Raw genomic sequence first — 14903 nt, 5'->3', positions numbered from 1 at the left:
TATCTCTAAGTTAATTCTTCATAAGGATTAATTTTGTGAAAGACACCAATATCTGCAGAAGAATGTGGTTTGCTATCTTTTAACAGAATGCTGACATGCATAGAATAGAGAATGGGGAAGGACATAAATTTCCCGTGCAGCCACCAGTAACCCTATAATTTCTTGTAAAATACATAGAGTTCTAAAGAAATGTATTTGTTTCTGAGCAGCAGTACAATTCCAAATTACTGCTGTACAATTAGGTTTTTAATACACTGGAGTGGGTCATCCTCGCCATTGTGCTTTTGATATGAATGTGTATGTTTCATGTTTGTTTCTTAATAATTCTGAATTTTCAAGGTTAAACAGATCACAGTATTTTTTCATACTCTTTTTATGCACATATTACAGTGGATGCACAAGCCTCTTTTGGAAGGAAGGCTTAGTATGAATTGTGAACCTCTGGGATCAAGTGTCAAGCTGTGTGGCACAACTAAACTTCCAGGCCATCTGTGTACTTCAGCCTTATTAAGTAAAATAGTACTACTTCAACTGAAAAATCGTGTAGTCCATGGAAATCATGATTCTGAAAGAAAGGAAATTGATAATATAAGTAAGTTACAATGGTAAAACTTAAAGGAATTTTATTTTGTAGTAGTTGTAACCTGAATTGAAAATTAGAAATGCATAGTTAAAGTTTGGCATACAGGTATGAGAAATTATCCTTTTACCTTTTGTTGCCTTTTTTCCTTTCTTTTTTTTTTGTAATGTTCAGGTCTTCTTTAAAAGCAGTTTTTATATTCGTGGGACCTCTTTTGGTTATATACATCCTGTCTCAATAGAACATTGAACTGGGAGAAGTATGAATTTTTAAAACTTCAGTTATGTTCATTGCCAAAACACACTGTGCATTGGCATGAGTGGGCAACAAGAACTGTATCCCTCCCTTGAGGGTTTAACCATAATGTAAAGATAGTTTGAGACAACAACTTTTCTTAATTCCATGAGGTGGAATCTAGTTTCCTTTTATTTTCAAGAATACTCAAATTAAATGCAGCATTATCAAATTAACAATTCTATCTCCAGAATTCTTGCCATGATGAGAAGTGTAATTGTGTAGTGTGGGTCTTGTAAGCTGATGAAGGAACCATGTGCTAACTCTTATGACATTTACTTGGTTTTCTTCTGGACTTAGGTATTGACTGCGTTGTCTGCAAGAAATATATGTTAAAGAAAAGGGGGAGAACAGAGAGGAGTCATATCATGCTTAATTTGCTTTAAAATTTCTTGACTATCTAGAACAGATTACTGTAGCTTTTTTTCTCTTGTATGTTATGATAAAATGGCAAATATTCAGTTCATGCTCTGAACCACCTGAGATTGCATGTAAAAATAATATCTTTATTGCATTAAAAACATATTTTAAAAAATCAACAAAATCTTGACCTGAAACTTCTTGCTTATGCAAGTCAGTAGTCATTTATAAACAACATCTGTTATTTAATTAGTTGCAGAACTGTTATATTCGCTACAATGGATTGAAGAATTGGAGAATCCTCCTTATCTGCTTCTGGAATATCTTCATATGTTAGAAGAGATGCACATAACATATGAGGAGTTCAGTACTCTGAGTAGTACAGCTAACCTGCAGCAAACTATATTTGACAGGTATGTAAGAACAAGTGAAACAACTCTTAGCTCTGTTTTCACAGTTTGTATTGTATGGAGTGCCACTATATTTCTATATGTGTGTTGATTCAGAATGCATCCAAATGCTTTTGTGGTGAGCCCTGAGCATCTGTATATATTAACCAGGGTATTTCTTCTTCTTTGAAGATCAGAGGAACATGGAAGACTCTGGTCCTTAACCATGGCCAAAGTAATCCGTGCTGAGAATGCTGGATCCTGGGAGAGGAAAGAACTTTTCAAGACAACAGAAGGGTATCTTAATACTGCTGCCTATAAACTTGCAGTTTGTTGTGAATGTTGATGGTGTGAAATGATCCTGATTCTGACCATTGACAGCTGAAGGCTGGCAATGAAGATACTTGTGTATGGCATGTCAAAGTCAGACTTGGTTTAGCATGTGGGATTAGTTATGTCAGAGGATATTGCCTCATTATGAACTAACTGATACTTTGTTTCCTAGTTCAGCTTTTGCATTCCTTTCATTGTTGGTGTTTTGCTTGTATTAATAGGTTTCTTCCATTAACAGAGGGCAGATTGCATACACTTCAGTGTTTATCATCTTTCTTAATTGAGGAAGAAAAGAGGGAACTTGTCTTCCATTGTGTGGCCAAACTTATGACATGTACACAGACAGAGCTTCCCAGCACTGACGGTGAGTATGTTCTTACCTCAGTGTAGTTCATCAGAATTTAAGAACATTCTTTTGTAATAAAGTTTGGTTTTAGATAAAACATACTTATTATAATATCATTTTTCCTATAAAGAAATGCTTTCTCAGTTTGCCTATTTCTTCTAGACTGTTTGGCATAATAATTTTCTGCCTCATTCACAAAGGACAAGCCTTACTGCCAGATACAAAATTAAGATGAAGAGACTTAGGCTGTTATTAAAAGCATCCTGATGTCACTGTACTTCAATGAACCATTTACACTTTACACAGCATGCAAAAATACTACTATTGTCAGCTGGTCATGATAGTCTTTAGATAGTTTGCCAACAACTCTTTCACAGTTTACACACATATAATTTTTTAATAACTCCTCCAACTGAAACTGCACTACATGAAATGTCTGCAGCTGTGGAAAATTACCTAAGATAAGGTTGAGATGTATTATGATATTGCTTTGAATGTAGCCACTTATTTTGGGTCTACAGCCACTCTATTTGGGTGTAAGTTTTCACAAACTTGCTGCTTTTCAAGAAAACTGGAAATGCTCACATACAGTCCTTCTATCTGTATGGATTACATGTAATTTAAGAGGAAAGTCCTTTGTGGTTTTGTCCCTTACTGCTTTTGTGTGTACTTGTATCTACTCTTATTGATCAGTCTATATGAAAACTGAAATGTATGGTTTTTATTTTGTAACAGAACTGTGCTTACTTAAATTGGAAAAACCTATCTTTGGTTACTTTAAACTGTGGACATCTGTCCCTTGGCAGTGTTCTTAGGATTTCAGATGAGTTCTTCAAATGGATGTTCTTCAGGTGTGAAAATGATCAGTGTTAGTGACATGCAGAAATTGAGAGAAATATTAAGTATCTCTACCATGGTAGTTTTCTACTCTTTCAACTTAGTTGAGGCTTTCTGGCTTTCTAATTGAACCAGTGAGGCAAACAAATGTGTCTGTGAAACTTTGAACAGAAGAAAATGGAAGAATCCTCACTTCTCCTCTGTTGTGGAGGCCTTTTATTTGTAATTGGTGCTTCCCTTCTACTACTTCTCTGTTTTCTAGGTATTCCTGAGCAGAACGTATATGTCCAAATTCACATTAAGTGGGATGTAGGTTGTAGGCTTACCATTATATACCCCGTTATTACTCTGCTGCTAACAGCGGCCTCGGACTGTCAATATCTTCCCTGCCACGGTTTACACTGGTAGTTGTTATTGTATCAGACCATGAAAATTGATGGTGATAACACACTCTCTAGGAAGGCTCTATACATGTCAGTTATTCAAAATATGTCTCGTTAAATAAATATTTACAAGACTTTCGTTATTTAGCTTATAAACTGTTTGGACTGAGGCAGCTTTGGAGCAGTTGAAGAGCGTTCCAAAGAGTTACTGCAGATTAATCCATGTAAACCACACCAGTGTGCCAATGGTGTTTTTTCTTTTCAGCAGCTGAAAAAAATTGCTGCTGAACTTGTTTAAGTGAAGCAGGGGTTTGTTTGGTTGGTTTTGCTATGCATATGTGATACTTTACCTTTTTTTTTTTGTCATTGTGCTTGTTGGAAATGTTCATTTTCTCCAAGAAATCTAGATAAATACAGTTCCTCTTAAAAATGGAAAACAGTACTAATGCAATAGTTGTACTTCACTCTAAAAGTAAAAATTAACATTCTGACTAGAACTCCAATTAACATTCCAATAATATTAGAACTCAAAACTTTCAGTTGCATTGTCTTCATTATCTGCCCAAATTATTGCTTAGCTTACTGTATTTTTAGTAGCACAAAGAAATTTCAATCTTAGCAGGTATTTTCCTTTTTTAGATTTTATAATCTATCACCTTATCTTATAGGAGCTGTTTATTTTTAAAAGTTTGGTAAGATATTGTATTTTGATTTAACAATGACATTTGTGGATTAAGTGTTCAAAGAAGAAAGCTTAGGTATTATCCAAACTGTTTTACAATATTAAAATTAAGTTCTATTGACACACATTCTAATGTTTGTTTTGTCTTGATAGTTAAGACTATTGAGTTTACATTTTATTATGTCACAGGAGCATTTGGGTGTCTTTCCATTTTGAACACCTGCTTGAAGGATAGAAGTATTGATTGTGATCATCTATTACCTGCAGTACTGAAAATCATAATATCTTGGAAAAATGATAATGAGGACAGCTTTCTCTTTAGCTGGTAGGTGCAACTTTGAGATAATTTGACTTTTTTTCTTATTTCTAAGACATGAGTTTAAAAATACAGACTAATTCAAATAAATTAATTCAAATAAAATCAATCTGTACAATTGCCATCTACTGCTCTAATATTACATATTTAAGCTTTTGTAAAAACCTTGGCTTAGTATATAACTAACTCATACTGCACAAAAGTACCTGGAAGGCTGGGAGGCTGAGGAGCTTTGTAAATGCTTTTGAAAGATGTCAACTGTTTTCAAATGTATTCAGAACTGACCAACTTTTGCAGGTGTTGCTGGATGTTCAGTTCCAAGTTCTGTTTGCTTATTTTGGTAGCAGGAAAAAAACTTGCATACCAGTCTTAGCTGTCTTTTAAAGGTCTGGACCCAAAAATGTAACTTGAAAAGCTTCCAGCGAGGAATGAAAATATACTGAGATTATCTTTTTTTACTATAGTGAGAAAAATCCAGGTAACAAAGTTCCAAAATAATCATAAAACCATTGAGTGTTCTGGGTTGGAAGAGACCTTAAAGCTCATCCAGTTCCAACCCCTGCCATTGGCAGGGACACCTTCCGTAAGACCAAGTTGCTCCAAGATCTGTCCAACTTGGGCTTGAACTTCTAGGAATGGGGCAGCCACAGCTCCTCTGGCAACTGTGCCAAGGTCTCCCTCGCAGGGAAGAATTTCTTCCTGCTAATCTAAACCTATAATATATAATATATAGTATTTGGACACTTGAGGGCTAATAACTTTTCCTAAATTGGTAACTTTAAAATGATTATTTTTCTTGCATTGATTTAATTAAAATTGCTGACACTCCTAATTTATGTAAGTATATTGATTGAGCAAACGTTTAAATTGTAGAAATGTATGAATCTGTAATTTAGGAATCTTGTTTAGACTTGGCAGCTAATGTAGCACTCTACCTTTGAAAGACAGAATATCAAAAGCACACAGAACATAGCATTGTGGTGCCAGACAAATTTGTCCTGTGAGGAGGAGTGAAGGCAAGAATATGAATACTCAGGTCTACAATATGAATCTATGTAAGCTTTGGTTGTATTTTTATTACAGCAGTCTGAAAGAAGCAAGTGCTCAATTGCTTGGTTTCAACATTGAGTTGATGCGTTACCTTCCCTTGTTGCTGAAATATTCTGCAGCTCCTTTGTCTGATAATGAGTGGGACTTCTTGATGTGCTCCATGCTGGCTTGGTTAGAGGTAATATGGAAGGATCTTCACTTTGAATGTACTTACCTTTTTGATTATTCCCTGAATATGGCAATGACACTGTAATCTCAGCCAAATTCGTGACACAATGATAAGTAGAATTGCACAAAATCCAGTTTATGTTGGACTTTGGACAAAGATTTAAAAGCACAAGCAGTTATACTGTCCTGTTTCTTTTTGTGTTTGGAGATAAAATCAGCTCACTCTTCAAGTAATACGATATTTAATAATGGCATTGGTAATTGGAGAATAATTTTGAAATATATCTGCTGTAGGTCTCTATCTTGAAAAATAATATTTCTTTAAAACATAGTTTAACATGATACATCAAAATCAGCTGAATGAAAAGCAATGTCTACATTTCAATATCTAACTGATCACATGAAGTATCAAAGTTATATTCTAATGCTGTTAGGAAAGAGGACAGTAATGTTAGTAGTCAGATGACTACTTACTGATTAATCAAATAAATATACAGAATCTGTCACTCTCTGTCACCTGTGCATTCAGAAGGGCAGGCTGGAAATTTCATGTGACCTTTCTTGGTCTCAGGATTAATCTTACCTAATGGTATGTGCCTTAAAACTATGTATTTTGTTTAAAAACAAGCAACAACCTTATAAGAAAATCTTGTTGTGTAGACTAAGTAGGGAATATTTTTAATTGATAATGATACTCCTTTCTGACAGAATGAGTAAGAACAAAGATAAAATGAAAGCAGCTTTGTTGGGGGAGAGGAAATATTCGCCTGATAACCACTTCAATAATTTCCAGTTTTTAGTAGTATGTTGTCCATTGAATTTTCTTTTTGTCATTATAAGGAAGGTTATGTAATGGAAACAATCCATGTTTCTAATGTTGGTGAGACTTGGGAATTAATTTCAGGTAGTCCTATTGAAGTACAATTTCTATTTTTAACCCAACCTACCCAACCCACAGAATTTTCGAATGGTTCTTGCAATTTAATTGTCTTTGAAATTATACTTTCTGTTGTAGACAGGAAATGTGAAACAAATTTTAATGCAAATTTATGGTTAAGGAATCTTCCTCTGTGTTTATTTCCTCCTAGACAACAAGTGAAAGCCATTTGCTTTACCATATCCCGCTTGTGCAGATTTTTGCTTGTGTCAGTTGTGACTTGGCATCTGCGCTTAGCGCTTACTTTGAGGCTGCAGCTCCTGACAGTACTGTTCTTCCTAAGAACTTGGTCAGTGAATGGAAGGAATTCTTTTCTGAGGGAATTCACAATTTGCTGTTACCCTTGTTGGTGAAAATCACAGGCAAGTATATGACAAGGGGATAACAGCCAGGCTGTTTTGAAATAGAACTGAACAGGCCACATTTTTGAATTTACAGGAACATAATGTAAATAGAGTTTATAACAACTCAGTTTGTTTAACACTTACATGTTAATTAGTAAAGTGATTGCATATCACATAGAGATTGTTAAGATTAGATGGAACCTGTCAAGTGCAATCTTGAGTTGTTTCCAGCAGAACTTGTTTATGGTATCATCCATACATTCTGCATCACAACTTGTTTTCTTTTAAACAGGAGAAACCAAAAATGCATCAAAAGGCTCTTTTCAGAACTCTGTATTATCATCTTTGGGTGAAGCTCTAACTTACATCTCAAAGGACCAGTTCTTAAACCATAAGCTGCCACCAAAGTTTGTTGCAGGCCAGAAGACAAATCTTCCAGATAAACTCCAGACTCTACTGAACACACTCTGTCCGTTATTGCTTTTCCGGGCTCGACCTGTACAGGTTTCTGTCTACCATATGCTGCATAAGTAAGAAGCAACAAATTTTTCACTCTCATTGCCTCTCAACCCTCCTGCCCCTTTTCTTAAAAATATGCACTATGTGCTATAGAATATGCACTTGTAGCAAAATCATGTTCCATTATGGGAGAAAATCCTCAACTGGGCAATTTGTGTTCTTTTTTGGAGGACACTATATAAAACTATGAATGCTAAAGTTAATTGTATTTGCAGACTTAAGAAAGGTATTTATTTTCTGCCCTTATTTTAGCACTCATGGAATCCTAAAATGTAAACATTCGTTTAGGTAAGAAAGTAAATACAGATAGGTAGTATTGCTGTGAACTTCTTGGATATTTCTAATACCCAGAGAGACAATACAGAATTTGTAAAATTTGTGCATGTGGCTCCCCAAAATGCAATTGCAAGGCAGATGGCTTAAGCCAGCCACCATTATCTTTCACTTATACTGAGGCATAAAGTTGCAATAGCTTTATTCTGATAGAGAATTTTATTTTAGCATGGCTCAGGAAAAGTAAGAGGTCTGGAAAGAGAAGTGAGCAAGGATACATGCTTGTTGGGTGTCACTCTTGACCAAAGATGGTGGCATGTTTCTGAAAGATTCTGTGGTGTTGTTGTTAAGGAATAACTGCCTTTATTTTATTGTCTGTCAAAATGTTGATATTGATAAGCAAAGAACTATGCATCACATATATTAAAATAGTTTATTAAAATTATTTTTAAATTAAACCTGATTTCCTTTCCATATTTCTATAGACTAATGCCTGAATTGCCTAAATTTGATGATGAAGATCTCAAGTCCTATGGTGATGAAGAGGAGGAATTGGCATTGTGTGTATTTTTTTCCCTCACTTTTTATAGGACTGTCTTCCATATTTTTAAAATGTGTTAAAAGCTTGAAATTTGCAGCAGAGTAGCTGTCAGTAGGAGATGTTAAAAAATTGCATAGCTATGACAATAAGGTTATAAATATGTAGAATGTTAAATATTGGGGTCCTTTGCACTAAAACTGGAGACAGTATTTGCAGTTGTTTTTAGGTGCAGTTACTGGACTAAATGCTGTATATTAGGAAATCTTAGCAAATTTTTACTTGTATTCAGGATGTATCTGCACAGGTAATTTCAGTTACTTGAAACAGAACAAAAAATTAAGTCTGTGTTTTACACAGCTTGAATCCTGTGAATTCTCTGGTTTGAAGAGAGAATGCAGTAACTGGTTAAAACTCCTTTTTAACCTCAGCCCAGTGATTAATACCTTTCCTAACTGCAGAGAAGCAAAAGGCTTTTCAACTTAGAGCCAACAGTGATTAGGAGATCATTGTTCAGTTGTTCATTTGTTGGTGTGACTCCAGAGAAAGCAAGCAAAGCGGCTATCCATGATGTAGGCTAAATCAGATCAGCCATAGACCACTCCCATATGAAGTGATCAGCATTCAGTTTAAATTTGTCTTCTAAGAAGGTAAAAGCACCAATTCTCCCATTCAGGGAAAAAGAAGAAATTTTTAAAAACGTAAATTTTCTTGTAATAAAAGGCTTATTTTATAATCTGCATGCATGGCTTTATTTTCATGACTCTCTAGGAAGGCTATGAACTTAAATTCAGTTCATGCTGTGCTCAAGATTTGAGTTTACTATTCCAGATAATATTTTTCCACAGATCACCTCCAGCAGCTCTTATGTCTATCCTGGCCACTCAAGAACTCTTGCTAGAAAACATCCTGGAATGCATTCCAGTTGGAGAATTTGCAGTTATTCAACCCCTGAGTGATGAGTTCTGCCTTGTTCTAGGATATCTTCTGACTTGGAAGTTAACATTAGCTTTCTTTAAAGCAGCTTCTTCTCAGGTATATTTTCAGAGTCTTTTTAACTGAATTTCTTAACCTACTTTTTTAGTTTCAGTCTCAGTTTCATCCAGCCGTTTTCTTTTAATTATGTAATTTCTTATCCCTTGTTTCTGTGAAATTAGTGAAAATTCTGAAATCACCAATAGACTTAGATTTCTGCACCACTGTATTTGAGGATGGTAAAATTAGAGCAACGAAGAACTAAGATTCATGAAAAGATGACTCTTTCTTGCATTTTCAAACAAGCTTGGTACATATTATAATCTTTTAATCATTCAAAATGGTGCAGAGAAGTAAACTTGTCTTCTAAACACTGCCTCTGAGTCACAATGTTGCTGTTCCTCCCTGCAAGGACATATTTGTATTATTTACGGAGTAAGCTGTATTTACAATGTTTTGGTTTTTTTGTGAATTTTTTTAATGCTACCAGCTACGCGTTCTCTACTCACAATACCTTAGAAGAACTAAAAGCTTGAATAAACTGCTTTATCACTTGTTCAGGCTTATGCCTGAAAACCCTGTCTTTTCTGGGCCAACTTCAGAAGTTCCAAATAAGGACACAAAAACCTTCTTTACTGAAGAGCTTCGTTTAGATGTCAAAGGTTAGTAAAAACTCTATTTGTGCATTTGAGAGAGTTGTTCTATTTGAATAAGCTGTTTTTCTTAAAAATACTTATTTAGAAAATCTTACCTATAAAACAAATACACAGAGAGACAAATACATACATATGTTTAATAATCTTTTGTTGACTCTCCCCATTTGAAACTTAACTAAAGTTGACATGTTTATCAGAGAAACCAAGAAAAACAAAAGTCAGGAATAATACATTGCTACTATTGAATCATGAACTTAACAATTCCAAAACACTAGAAATGTGTGATCTATTCTGAAACCATTGCTTCTAGAGATAATTTTTAATATTAAATAAAATGTCCATATTTTATTGTATTTCAATATATAAATTCAAAATATTAAAAACCATTTTAATATATATGTTTAAATGTTTGAGATGTTAAATTGTGTGTTGTTTTTGTCATGTTGTTCAAAAGACCCAGTTAATCAGTGATGATGAGAGAAGATACGCTGCTTTTTTTACCTGAGAAACATGAAAAAGGGAATTAGATTTTGAAGTCCCTTCATTTAATTTTTTTAATGTACCTACATAGATATAAACAAGGAAATTGAGTTTCCATTTCTTAATTTTTCTCTTGGACATCACTGTATGTTGCAGAACAATTTATCTGCATGACAGTAAGAAAGAATTACTAACATGACATCCCAAGGGAAAGTCTTCCCTTAACTCATCATAGAATCATTAAGACCTCTGGGATCATCCAAGTTCACCCTTTGAACACCACTATGTCCCCTAAACCATATCACAAAATGCCCTGTCTGTGTGTTTTTTGAACACCTCCAGGGATGGTGACTCCACCACTTCCTTGGGCAGCCTGTTCCAATGCTTATTCACTCCTTCAGCAAAGAATTATTTCCTAATATCCAAACTGAACCTCTGTTGGTGGAACTTGACATGCTTGCAAAGCTCAGCTGTCCTCCAAACACCTTATTGTTTGTTCACTCCAAAGTGAGTGTTTTGTGATTTCTACAATATAAAATTATTTTTGATTCCTGGTGTCCACTTGGAGTTGAGTCTCTAAATGAAAAGGTGAATTCTGAGGTGTGGAGTATCAGGCTAAGGAACAAAAAAAACAGCCTGGTGAAGAAGGGGTGAGTCAAACAGGCCATTAGAATTGCAGTAGTAGGAACATGTACATGAAATTCCAAGTACCACAATTGTATTGGAATCAGAAATTTGTATGTGGTGTGGAGGCACCAACTTCCGTGACTAATGTATTAAGAGTATTTCAACACCTTTTCTTTCCCTCCCAGGGACTGCGGGGCTGTCATCCCAGATCCCACACTTGGCCTGCTCTGTGTACCATATAACACTGAAAGATCTGCCAGCCATGGTGAGGCTGTGGTGGAATAGCTGTGAGAAGCGTGTCTTCAATGTTGTGGATAAATTCACAAGCAAATATGTCAGCAGTGTGCTCTCCTCCCAGGAGATATCTTCTGTTCAGACTAGCACACAGTTATTTAACGGCATGACAGTAAGACTTTTTGTTCTTTCTTTTAATTTACTTGATTTTTTTGCAAACATTTCAGGAAATTTTACTTCTCAGAACCAGACTGGTTCTGTTTTTATGATTGCGATTTTGTTGTTCTAAATGACTGATTAAACATAATTTTGCTTGGTATCAATAAATTAAATTGATGTTTATTAATATTCTGCTTGCAAAAAACTTGAAAGAATGGATTTTAGGATGTTGAAGAATTTGAGGAAGTGGAAGGTACTGCTATCAAGATACTACTTTTTATTTATTAAAAGATGTAATCAATCAGTAGATTGAAAACTGGCTGGTAATTCCTTTTTAGTTTATTGAGATATGAATAGATTTTTGTTTTCCTTGAAAAAAGTGTTTACCTGATCTAAGAAAATCATTTAATATGCATAGGAATGTGTTTATAGTGTGTGTGTGTGTATATATATATATATATATATATATATATATATATATATATATATACAAAGACTAGAGATGCTGAATGGCATTTTTTAATATGTGTTTTTTTTCAAAGGTTAAAGCTCGGTCTGCAGCACGAGAAGTCATTGCAACCTATTCTGTTGATGATATATTTATTGAACTAATAATACAGCTTCCATCAAATTATCCACTGGGATGCATAACAGTTGAGAGTGGAAAGAGAGTTGGTGTAGCTGTACAGCAGTGGCGCAATTGGATGCTACAGTTAAGCACATATCTTACACATCAGGTGAATTTCAATAAAGTTCTTAGTTTTGAAAACTTAATAAGTCCTTATAGCAGAAAAACATTCCTAGTAATGCAGTATTGTATAGATCTGTGTAATAGATCTCATTAGATTGCAAACCTTTGTAGAATTGGGTCACTCTTACCATCTGCTTTTCTCCAGATACATCAACAGAGGTAAAATGATCAGCCTACTGTTAAATCCGCAGCCCAAGTTGAAAATTTAGATCTCTTAAGACATGGCCCAGTGTTTGTCCTGTGTGTCAGTATCATCTCAACTATAATTTGAAAAAAAACACAGACAAACAAATGACAACAACAAAAATCAAAACCAAAAACCCCATCCATGGAATTCTCTAAAAGACTGGTGGTTGCTGAAATGGCATAATCTGTGGTTAGACCAAAACAAAGCAGTGATTGAAAATTTCAAAATCTGTTTTTAAGTGCTCCTGAATATGCTCTTCCTGCACTATTGAATACTCACTTTTCTGTAGATCAGAGTATTATAAATTATGCACTGCATGTATTGCATGTAGTTTCAGATTGTAAATCCTTCAGGCCTTGTTTCCTTCATGTTTTTATGACTACAACAGGAATAGTTCAAAGGAGTTCTCCGGTATTAACAGCTCTTTTCCCTCTTTTAGAATGGAAGTATTATGGAAGGCTTATCTTTGTGGAAAAATAATGTGGATAAACGTTTTGAAGGGGTTGAAGATTGCATGATCTGTTTTTCAGTCATTCATGGTTCAAACTATTCTCTTCCCAAAAAAGCTTGCAGAACATGCAAGAAAAAGTTTCATTCAGCTTGCTTGGTAAGTACCTGGAGTAAATCTTTTTAAATAGGCAAAATACCCTAGAATCATAGAGCAGAGTCAGAAGGAGCTTAAAGCTCATCTGTTCCATCCTCCTGCCATGGGCAGGGACACCTTCTGCTAGACCAGGTTGTCCAAGCCCCATCCAGCCTGGCTATCCATATAGTTTAAACCAGAAACTTCTACTGTATTACCAACAATTTTCCACTTTGTCATTGGAGTATCTGGGATTAACAGCACTCATAAGTTATTTTTGTGAATTTTGTACTAAGATGTAAGGGCAGGTAATGAAAGAAGAGCTGCTACATAGTGTATGTCTAATAAGTGTATATACAAATACATATATACATACACACATGCATACATGTGTGAGTGAAAAGGGGTTTTTACCGTTTCTTGTTTGTTTTTTTTTAAGTATAGGTAATATTTTGATAGTTACATTCACGGAATCACAAAATTAACTAGCTTAGAAAAGACATTTGAGATCAAGTCCAACCTATGACCTAACACCACCTTGTCAGCTGGACTATGACACTAAGTGCCACATCCAGTCTTTTCTTAAACATCTCCGGAGATGTTTAAGAAAAGACTGGATGTGGCACTTAGTGTCATAATTCAGTCATGGGGACAGTGACTCCACCACCTCCCTGGGCAGCCCAATCCAATGCCCAGTCACTTCTTCTGTGAAGAACTTCTTCCTGTTGTCCAGTCTAAACCTGCCCTGGTGCAGCTTAACACAGATCCTTGGCAATAATGGTTATTGATGATGTACTAGTGTTTCTGTACTCAGCTTGCCTTCGTATATTAAACAGATGTATTTCTCTTTTTCAGTACAAATGGTTCTCATCCAGCAACAAATCCACATGTCCACTCTGTCGAGAGACATTCTTGTGAAACAAAACGTTCTTCTTTCTGTGAGCCAAATAAGAACTAAAGAGCAGGCAATAAACTGTATGTTGAAAGAAGTTAACTATTTGGAAATAATGTCAGTTACTTTAAGTTTTTCACTAGTGGAATATGACACACCTCTGGACTGGCTTTTTGTAAATTTGAAGATTCTTCTTTGATATAAAGAAATATATAACAATAATTATTTTAATTGGTATATTTTTAAGATATATTAAAATTTTCAGAAATAATGTGGAGTTATGTCTGAAAAATGATGTTTAAGCCACAGCATAGTTAATTAAAAACTCCTATTTTAGGCATATTCTAACATGGTGTTATGTAATTAACCCAGGTGATACCTCTTAATATAACAGCTGAATATAGCATAGGTTACCACCTAAAGATTTGGTTTTTTATTATAATGCATTCATAATAGTCCCTTTTTTGGGGGAAAAAAGAATACGTTTGCTGTTAGACATTAAGGCATGAAACTGGGGTGATAATCTGTTAAAGCATAAAATTTAAACATAGCCTCTTCTAATAAAATGAACTTTCACCTTTCAAAGTTTCTTTTTGCCAAAACTCCCCAACCATCCAGTAGCCTAAAATCATGAAAACCCAGAAGGCCAACTAAGGAGAGAGACCAACAAAGTTCCTGCATCACAATGATACCATCTATTTATTGCTGATTGGCTTTTAAAGAGAAGGCAGATGCACTGATCAGTTCTTGTTTGTCTTCATGAGCTGGCAAATTAGCTATCACCAAATGTCTACTGTACTTCCACTGTCCTAGAATAATAAGGACTCTTAAGTGAGCATCCAGATGTATCAGAATTTAATAGCCTTCAACTATACATTTTTCATGCCATTTTTTTAAACAGTGGTAGCATACTAGTATATTCCAACTTGGATGGTATTTGTGGTGGGTTTCTTTGAAAAGTCAATAGAAGTGGGGAATAAATAAATAAATAAATGTTGTCAGTCTCTGTA

At 34.9% G+C, this 14903-nt stretch overlaps 1 protein-coding gene across 1 annotated transcript in view; it reads left to right on the top strand.

Annotated features, from left to right (window-relative positions):
• The window catches only part of LTN1 (listerin E3 ubiquitin protein ligase 1), a 31981-nt gene extending 17078 nt beyond the window's left edge, over positions 1 to 14903 (top strand). Inside the window, exons 16-30 of the mRNA XM_063148240.1 lie at positions 391 to 592; positions 1488 to 1647; positions 1816 to 1920; positions 2178 to 2320; positions 4394 to 4529; positions 5604 to 5748; positions 6827 to 7037; positions 7312 to 7549; positions 8297 to 8371; positions 9198 to 9384; positions 9815 to 9986; positions 11273 to 11493; positions 12023 to 12217; positions 12858 to 13025; positions 13857 to 14903. Coding sequence (XP_063004310.1) covers positions 391 to 592; positions 1488 to 1647; positions 1816 to 1920; positions 2178 to 2320; positions 4394 to 4529; positions 5604 to 5748; positions 6827 to 7037; positions 7312 to 7549; positions 8297 to 8371; positions 9198 to 9384; positions 9815 to 9986; positions 11273 to 11493; positions 12023 to 12217; positions 12858 to 13025; positions 13857 to 13919 — 2421 coding nt within the window. The 3' untranslated portion in view covers positions 13920 to 14903. The remainder of the gene's footprint in view (positions 1 to 390; positions 593 to 1487; positions 1648 to 1815; positions 1921 to 2177; positions 2321 to 4393; positions 4530 to 5603; positions 5749 to 6826; positions 7038 to 7311; positions 7550 to 8296; positions 8372 to 9197; positions 9385 to 9814; positions 9987 to 11272; positions 11494 to 12022; positions 12218 to 12857; positions 13026 to 13856) is intronic.

This window comes from Melospiza melodia, chromosome 2, assembly GCF_035770615.1.
Source record: "Melospiza melodia melodia isolate bMelMel2 chromosome 2, bMelMel2.pri, whole genome shotgun sequence".
NCBI classification, from domain to species: domain Eukaryota; kingdom Metazoa; phylum Chordata; class Aves; order Passeriformes; family Passerellidae; genus Melospiza; species Melospiza melodia.
The sequence above is the reverse complement of the archived record's forward strand: the minus strand, read 5'-3'. Positions and strand labels throughout refer to the sequence as shown.